The 9,151-nt window shown below is 53.2% G+C and overlaps 1 protein-coding gene across 2 annotated transcripts in view; it reads left to right on the top strand.

Moving 5' to 3' along the window:
* Window positions 1–6,418, top strand: part of LOC131722735 (break repair meiotic recombinase recruitment factor 1-like) — a 10,199-nt gene extending 3,781 nt beyond the window's left edge. For both annotated transcript variants that reach the window (XM_059015758.1, XM_059015757.1), the window contains exons 5-8: window positions 2,346–3,905; window positions 4,100–4,230; window positions 4,974–5,069; window positions 5,355–6,418. In XM_059015758.1, the coding sequence (XP_058871741.1) occupies window positions 2,346–3,905; window positions 4,100–4,230; window positions 4,974–5,069; window positions 5,355–5,466 (1,899 nt within the window). In that variant the 3' untranslated portion in view covers window positions 5,467–6,418. The remainder of the gene's footprint in view (window positions 1–2,345; window positions 3,906–4,099; window positions 4,231–4,973; window positions 5,070–5,354) is intronic.
* Window positions 6,419–9,151: the final 2,733 nt, after the last annotated feature.

Below are 9,151 nucleotides of genomic sequence, written 5' to 3'. Positions count from 1 at the left end.
CGGCTGGACTCTGTAATAACAGCGTGTCCGAGGCTCCCGCTTCTGTAAAGACTCGCGCGGCTGGACTCTGTAATAACAGCGTGTCCGAGGCTCCCGCTTCTATAAAGACTTGTGCGGCTGGACTCTGTAATAACAGCGTGTCCGAGGCTCCCGCTTCTGTAGAGACTCGTGCGGCTGGACTCTGTAATAACAGCGTGTCCGAGGCTCCCGCTTCTGTAAAGACTCGCGCGGCTGGACTCTGTAATAACAGCGTGTCCGAGGCTCCCGCTTCTGTAGAGACTCGCGCGGCTGGACTCTGTAATAACAGCGTGTCCGAGGCTCCCGCTTCTGTAAAGACTCGTGCGGCTGGACTCTGTAATAACAGCGTGTCCGAGGCTCCTGCTTCTGTAGAGACTCGCGCGGCTGGACTCTGTAATAACAGCGTGTCCGAGGCTCCCGCTTCTGTAGAGACTCGTGCGGCTGGACTCTGTAATAACAGCGTGTCCGAGGCTCCCGCTTCTGTAAAGACTCGTGCGGCTGGACTCTGTAATAACAGCGTGTCCGAGGCTCCTGCTTCTGTAGAGACTCGCGCGGCTGGACTCTGTAATAACAGCGTGTCCGAGGCTCCCACTTCTATAAAGACTCGTGCGGCTGGACTGTAATAACAGCGTGTCCGAGGCTCCCGCTTCTGTAAAGACTCGTGCTGCTGGACTCTAATAACAGCGTGTCCGAGGCTCCTGCTTCTGTAGAGACTCGCGCAGCTGGACTCTGTAATAACAGCGTGTCCGAGGCTCCCGCTTCTGTAAAGACTCGTGCGGCTGGACTCTGTAATAACAGCGTGTCCAAGGCTCCCGCTTCTGTAAAGACTCGCGCGGCTGGACTCTGTAATAACAGCGTGTCCGAGGCTCCCGCTTCTGTAAAGACTCGCGCGGCTGGACTCTGTAATAACAGCGTGTCCGAGGCTCCCGCTTCTATAAAGACTTGTGCGGCTGGACTCTGTAATAACAGCGTGTCCGAGGCTCCCGCTTCTGTAGAGACTCGTGCGGCTGGACTCTGTAATAACAGCGTGTCCGAGGCTCCCGCTTCTGTAAAGACTCGCGCGGCTGGACTCTGTAATAACAGCGTGTCCGAGGCTCCCGCTTCTGTAGAGACTCGCGCGGCTGGACTCTGTAATAACAGCGTGTCCGAGGCTCCCGCTTCTGTAAAGACTCGTGCGGCTGGACTCTGTAATAACAGCGTGTCCGAGGCTCCTGCTTCTGTAGAGACTCGCGCGGCTGGACTCTGTAATAACAGCGTGTCCGAGGCTCCCGCTTCTGTAGAGACTCGTGGGGTTGGACTCTGTAATAACAGCGTGTCCGAGGCTCCCGCTTCTGTAAAGACTCGTGCGGCTGGACTCTGTAATAACAGCGTGTCCGAGGCTCCTGCTTCTGTAGAGACTCGCGCGGCTGGACTCTGTAATAACAGCGTGTCCGAGGCTCCCACTTCTATAAAGACTCGTGCGGCTGGACTGTAATAACAGCGTGTCCGAGGCTCCCGCTTCTGTAAAGACTCGTGCTGCTGGACTCTAATAACAGCGTGTCCGAGGCTCCTGCTTCTGTAGAGACTCGCGCGGCTGGACTCTGTAATAACAGCGTGTCCGAGGCTCCCGCTTCTGTAAAGACTCGTGCGGCTGGACTCTGTAATAACAGCGTGTCCGAGGCTCCCGCTTCTGTAAAGACTCTTGCGGCTGGACTCTGTAATAACAGCGTGTCTGAGGCAGGGCAACTAGAACTGAAGAGCAGCATCTGGGCTCGGGTAAAACGTTTATATATTAAAAAGAAAAAAACACACCTTAACCAAACGAGGACACATCCCTCCTAATTGCACTGGTGTTAAACTGAGGGTTTGTATCGGGGTTACAGCCCAAAGCAACCTGAAAGGAGGCTCAGGAGCGTGTGATACAAGATAGATGGAGACCGGTGTGAAATCAGGAGCAGTGATCGTGCTCACCATGTAGAGTGACAGACAGACAGACATCCTTCAGATGAGACATGAAACAAACAAGGTCTTATTGGAAGTGACTCTGCAGCAGCAGCAGTTGTTGATGAAGTATAGCTCACCCCCTAGTCTCTAAGTCACTTTGGATAAAAGCGTCTGCTAAATTAATAATTAATAATAACAGATGGACACTATCGGCCCATAAGGATCCCTGTAACAAAAACAGTATTTCAGTAATTGCATTAGTTTTCTATACTGCAGACGCCATATGAAGGGTAAGAAGGTGGCGGGCAGGAGGGGGGTCAGTTTAAACTATTTTAAGTAATAAAATGTATTTTGAAGTTGCTTTCCTTTTAGTGAACTGCTGTCTGCTGTGCTTGCGTTTTCAGAATATCCCCCCGGGCCGCTCCTCCACTGTGGGCTCATCCTGCGATGATGACGAGGATGATGATGATGATGATGATGTCGCCCAGCCCAGCGCGCCGGAGGATACCACTTCGGACCAGCACAAGGGGGCAGGGGAAGGGCCGGGGCAGGGAGACGCCACCCTCCACAGTCACGGGGGAGCGCAGGGGCCGAACCACAAAGCCAGCACTTCGGAAGAGCAGAGACAGGAGGCAGATCCAGAGAGGCAGCAGCCCACTGTAACGGAGCAAGGGGGGGCAGGAGAGGGGGGGCAGGAGCACCTACCCCATCCCGAGGGGCGCGGAACCCCTGGATTAAAAGCCTCTCTGGGGTTGGAGGGTACAGAAACGCAGAGCGGTGGTGTTGCTGGTAGTCCACAGGGAGGGCTAGCCTGTTTATTAGGGAGCGCGGAGGCTGTGTTTACAGAGGGGGGGAAGCAGTCTGAGTCAGCCAAGCCGAAACACGTTGAGACTTACCCCGAGACACAGGCTGAAACATCTGCCGATCTGCAGGGAAAGGGGGTGGCGGAGCCTTGCAACGAAGCTGGGGCTCAGCCTGCACCTCCACAATCCCACTGCGGAACCCCCGGAGAGCCCCCTGCCCTACCAGCAGCAGCAGCAGCAGCAGCAGCAGCCTCCGTTCCCGAGAGAGAAGAATCTACGAGGCTCTGCAAAGGGGTGATCCCCAGGCAGGGGCGAGGAGTCGCGATGGAGAAGGGCTCGCAAGTTTTCCCAAATCCGGGATCCGGAACAACACCGCCGCCTCGTGCCTCTGCCGCCTCCTGGTCCCCTCGGAGCTGCGCGGGGCGATCCCGGATCCGACTCGGGAATGAGGACGCGGAATCGGCAGCAGGCAGGCAAATCCCAGGCAGTGAGGAGGCGGGCCCTGAAATGAACAAGAAGGATTTCATGAGAAAAACCCAGCCAAGCCATTCACAGAGCAGAACCGAGACGGAAGAGTTAAAAGCATCGCAGAGCTTCGGAGAGGGAGAGGGAAGCGACTGGGGACAAATAAAGCTTTCAGAGAACAACAAACTATCAACGTTATCATCCAGTGCCGCAGCAGCAGCAGAATCCAAACCAGCAGCCGTGTACGTGAACCCGTGCGTGCTGGAGGAGAGGGACTGGGAATCCCGGTTCGCCGTGCTGGAGATGGAAGACTCGAGCGACGCGGGGGCCGGGCAGCGCAAGGCTAAGGGGGCGGCGCGGTCAAGGCGGTGCAAGCCTGCCGCCAGTGCTGCTGCTGCTGCTGCTGCTGCTGCTGGGAAGAGGGAGGTGACGACCGCGCTAGTGTGCGCTGAGACAGCCTGCCCTGATCTGACTCACACGGAGGCGGAGGGAAGTCTCCAGGGAGCAGCTGGGGCAGGCGGACATACAGATCCTGCCTCGGCCGCCCAGGATCGAGAGGAGGGGGGACCCCACCCCTGTACCCCAGCTGCTGTCCAGGGGAGCCCCGAGTCTGAGAGAGAGGACGTGGGGGCCACACAGAGCTGCGAGGATCACAGCGAGTGGGACTCTGAGTTTCTGCAGAGCTGCTCCACGCAGGTGAGTGACCGGCGTTTACTGTGGGCAGCGGATCAGTCAGTCAGAGTCATATTAACATGGTCCCTTATTAAAGTTTCTCCTGATGTTTTAGCAGTCAGTCAGTCTCCCCCCCCTCAGGATTATATAGCACTGAGTTTGCCATGGTTTCCAGGCAGCCTCTATCTCTCTGTAAGAATCTCCTCTGTGTGTTGCAGCGCTTCCCTGACTCCTGCTCTCTCCCGGCTCCGCTCCCTGTCCTTGGGACAGAGTCCGGTGGTTCTGCCCTGGAGCTGCCTCTCTCCATCGGCTCCATCTCGGACTCGCAGCTCCACGAGATCACACTGGGGTAAGCGGAGAGGGAGGGAAGGGGGGCGTTTTCAAACATCTGTTCTCCATTAGTGTGTTTGAATGGAGTGTTTGTGTCCTTTTGTTCAGAAGGTAATTCTCTGGCGGTCACCCCATGACTAGCAACTGCTACGAAGCGCTTTAACATTGAAACGCTGAAAGAAAAACTCAAATCCAGTGAGAAAGCGTTTAGATTAGAAGTCGTCTTTTTGAACAGAAGGCTGCTGAAGGTTTTACAATGAAGCATTCAGCAGAGGCTGGGGGATCGCCCCCAGTGCCTCTATACAGCTGTGGTCCCCCTATAGAACGAACTCATTTTGCTGCGTGAAGTTGGATGAAACCTGCTGAATAACGTTACGTTCACATATTGAGGTACACACCACCGCTTTGTAGTTTTCCCATGTATTTAACGAAAAACTGACGACAAATGTGACGTTTGGAAATCTAACATGAAATGGTGCTGTGCTGATATTATGGCTTCAGGTCGACTTTATTTTCAGGATACCGTTTTGTTGTTTCTTTGATTACATGGTGTTAAATAACAGATGTTCAAATAGTGTATTTATTATTTATTTATTTATTGATTTATTTGTTTTTTTAAATGATGTTTCAATCCTAAAATGTCTCAGTTAGATGCTAGGTGTCCTACTCCAGTGGAGACGTTACAGCTGCAGTGGCTGGCTGGCTTTACAGCTGCAGTGGCTGGCTGGCTGTTTCAGTGCTGCTCTGTGTTCTTGTCTTCAGGGAGGCGATGCCCGAGCCCCGGTCCCAGTCTCTGCAGGACTACGAGGACGCCAGCGAGCTGGTGTGCGGACTCATAGAGGAGCTCTCGCAGATCAAGTAAGTGAACTCACCTGAGACACCAGACCGCTTCACCACTCGCTCTGGGCTGTGTGTCTGCCTCTGTCTGTCATTACAAAGATCTTCCTGACAATCTGTTGTCTCTCTGTATCTGCAGTTTGCACCCGTGCCTGGTTACGCATCCCTTCCCCGTTCTCTCTCTCTCCCTGTCTTTTTGCTCCGCTTGACATCTAGCTGCACTGTGAAGCCGCACTGCCTGCTCTGTGTCTCTCTGTCTCTCCTCTCCTCCCCTGTCTCTGACATCGTGTGCGGGCCCTGTTTCAGCCGGCTCATCATGCTGACTCACCGGGAGCTGCAGTCTGGAAGGAACCCCCGCAGGGCCAGGCTGGGCTGGAGGGGAGCTGCTCGCTACACCGCCAACCCCAAGGACCTGTAACCCCGCTGGGAGACGCAGCGCCAACCCCAAGGACCTGTAACCCCGCTGGAGACACACCGCCCACCCCAAGGACCTGTAACCCCGCTGGAGACACACCGCCCACCCCAAGGACCTGTAACCCCGCTGGGAGACGCACCGCCAACCCCAAGGACCTGTAACCCCGCTGGAGACACACCGCCCACCCCAAGGACCTGTAACCCCGCTGGAGACACACCGCCAACCCCAAGGACCTGTAACCCCGCTGGAGACACACCGCCAACCCCAAGGACCTGTAACCCCGCTGGAGACACACCGCCAACCCCAAGGACCTGTAACCCCGCTGGAGACACACCGCCCACCCCAAGGACCTGTAACCCCGCTGGAGACACACCACCCACCCCAAGGACCTGTAACCCCGCTGGGAGACGCACCGCCAACCCCAAGGACCTGTAACCCCCCTGGAGACACACCGCCAACCCCAAGAACCTGTAACCCCGCTGGAGACACACTGCCCACCCCAAGGACCTGTAACCCCGCTGGGAGACACACCGCCAGAGCAGGGCCGGCAAACTCCAGTCCTCCAGGTTTTCATTCCAACTTGAGCGCTTGAGTTTCACTTCATTCCTCTAACTTATTTGTTCAATCGGACATCCTTGTGAGCGACTCTGCAGCAGCAGCAGTTGTGATGCATCGCTCACCCCCTGGTCTCTGTAAGTCGCTTTGGACAAAAGCGTCTGCTACATGACTCCTTTTTAATAAGAATTTTTTTTTTAAATTGACAGTTTAAAAAAAATGTCCTTGATTCAAAGTGTGCACGAGCTGTGAAACATTGTGAGACCGGGGAGAGAGAAGTGTTTAATGTGTCCAATTCGTCAAATAATTTAGAGCAATTAAGTAACTGAGAGCTTGGGGTGGAAGGAAAGCCAGAAGCCGCCCTGCCCCCCCTGCCCTGCACAAGAGGCACCCGCAGACACACGACGCAAAAATATTCAGCAGCCATTGAGCTGCAGTGGTCAGGTGCTTCTGTGTGTATGTTTTTGTTTGGTTATTTTGTTTTACGTTCTTAAAGTCTAAATGGTTTTAGAAAATACTTTGAGTATCTGGTTGTCTTTTATAAATGTTTTTTTTTATTATTATTATTTATTTAATTGATTGTTTTGAAGCGGCTTACCAAATGTTTTTTTTTTTTTTTTTACGTGTTGAGTAAAGTTTGTTCTCTCATACTGAAGTTACTCCCTGTTCTCATTGGTGTGGAAGGTTTGTATTGGAATTCCTTTTAAAAAGCTGTTTTCTAGTTTTTATCCTGACCTAGATCACAGCTTGAAGATGTCGCGTGTGACTACGGCTGTATTTTGTATTATTTATTTTTTTCACGGATTTCAGTTGCCGTGTAACATGTAGTTCACCGTGAAGATCCCATCACCGGCAAAACTCCTCAAACCTGACGTCTGCAAACTGATCTGCGTCACAAAAAACAGATCCAAAGCACGTGTTAAAAACACTCCACAGGAAGCGAACCTTAAAGTGACTGATGACGGGAGTGACATCACCCAAGCATGGGCTGCGACTAGCCAGGATAGGGTGAGGGGACAGAGGCAGGAACCACAGCATATATATTGAGTATAATAAGCAGAGCTCCAGCTCAAAAAAACGGCTCTTTAGGGACTGCATTCGCCTATCGCCCCCTGCAGGAGAGAGCTCTTTATTTTTTTATTATTATTATTATTATTATTTATTTCTTAGCAGACGCCCTTATCCAGGGCGACTTACAATCGCAAGCAAATACAAATACATTCAAGTGTTACAATATAAGTCATACAATAAGAACAAGAAATACAATAATTCTCAAGTGTGACAAACCACAATTCAATAATACAGCAGATAATAGTGAAAGTTACATCAGGATATGATTAAGTAGTGATAGTTACATCAGGATATGATTAAGTACAAAATACTACAGATTAAACACTTGGGAGATTACAATATTCTGAGGTACAGGATTAAATGCAGTAAAATAGGGGGCAGATAAGAGCAAAATAAAGCATATTTAAATGAAGGGTGATAGTGTCCCAGGATACAACAGAGGAGTTCTACAGGTGCTGTTTGAAGAGGTGAGTCTTAAGGAGGCGCCGGAATGTGGTCAGGGACTGGGCAGTCCTGACATCTGTAGGAAGGTCGTTCCACCACTGCGGAGCAAGGGTGGAGAAGGAGCGGGCTCGGGAGGCAGGGGAGCGTAGCGGAGGTAGAGCCAGTCTTCTAGTGCAGGCGGAGCGGAGAGGTCGAGTGGGGGTGTAGGGAGAGATGAGGGTCTGGAGGTAGCTGGGTGCAGTCTGATCAAGGCATCTGTAGGCTAGTACAAGAGTCTTGAACTGGATGCGAGCGGTGATCGGGAGCCAGTGGAGCGAGCGGAGTAGTGGAGTAGCGTGGGCGAAGCGAGGTAGAGAGAACACCAGGCGAGCAGCAGAGTTCTGGATGAGCTGGAGCGGACGGGTGGCGGACGCAGGGAGGCCAGCCAGGAGGGAGTTGCAGTAGTCTAGGCGGGAGAGTACCAGGGCCTGGACCAGGAGCTGGGTAGCATAGTTGGTGAGGAAGGGTCGGATTCTTCGGATGTTGCTCAGGAAGAATCTGCAAGTGCGTGCCAGAGTGGAGATGTGCTGGGAATAAGAGAGGCAGGGGTCCAGGGTGACTCCAAGGTTTTTAGCTGAGGAAGAGGGAGAGAGTGTGGTAGATTCCAGAGGAACAGAGATAGAGAGATCAGAGGAGGGGGAGGAGGAGGGAAAGAAAAGGAGGTCAGATTTAGAGAGGTTGAGTTTGAGGTGATGCGAGTGCATCCAGGAGGAAATAGCAGACAGACAGGTAGAGATACGGGAGGAGATGGTGGAGTCAGAGGTGGGGAAGGAGAGGAAAATCTGAGCATCATCAGCATAGAAATGGTATGAGAAACCATAGGATGCGATGAGGGGGCCCAGGGAGCGGGTGTAGAGAGAGAACAGGAGAGGACCCAAGACTGACCCTTGGGGGACTCCAGTCAAGAGAGGGTGAGGTGTGGAGGTTGCTCCACGCCAGGTTACCTGGTAAGTGCGGTTGGAGAGGTAGGAGGAGAACCAGGCCAGAGCAGTGCCAGAGATCCCCAGGTCAGCAAGAGATGATAGTAGAATAGAGTGATCAACAGTGTCAAAGGCAGCAGAGAGGTCGAGGAGAATTAGGACAGAGGAGAGAGAGGCAGCTCGGGCACACTTAAGTGAGTTGGTGACAGAGAGAAGGGCGGTTTCAGTGGAGTGAGCAGAGCGGAAGCCAGATTGGAGAGGGTCAAGCAGAGAGTGGTTGGACAGGAAAGCAGAGAGCTGGCGGTGTACAGTCCGCTCGAGGGTTTTGGAGAGGAAGGGTAGGAGGGAGACAGGACGGTAGCTCTGGAGGGAGGTGGGGTCGAGGGTAGGTTTTTTGAGGAGGGGAGTGATAGAGGCTTTTTTGAAGGCAGAGGGGAAGATGCCAGAAAGTAGAGAGGTGTTGAGGAGGGAGGAGATGAAGGGGAGTAGAGCAGGAGCAGCAGCTTGAAAGAGGTGAGTGGGGAGGGGGTCCAAGGCACACGTGGTGGGTTTGTGACCCTGGAGCAGGGAGGAGAGGTCAGAGTCTGAGAGGGGCAAGAAGGTGGAGAGGGAGGGCGAGTTAGTAGGGGATGTAGTGGGTGTAGGGGTTGGAGCAGGAG

Source organism: Acipenser ruthenus, chromosome 51 (genome assembly GCF_902713425.1).
Source record: "Acipenser ruthenus chromosome 51, fAciRut3.2 maternal haplotype, whole genome shotgun sequence".
In the NCBI taxonomy this organism is placed as follows: Eukaryota; Metazoa; Chordata; class Actinopteri; order Acipenseriformes; family Acipenseridae; genus Acipenser; species Acipenser ruthenus.
This window is presented reverse-complemented; position numbering and strand designations above follow the sequence as displayed.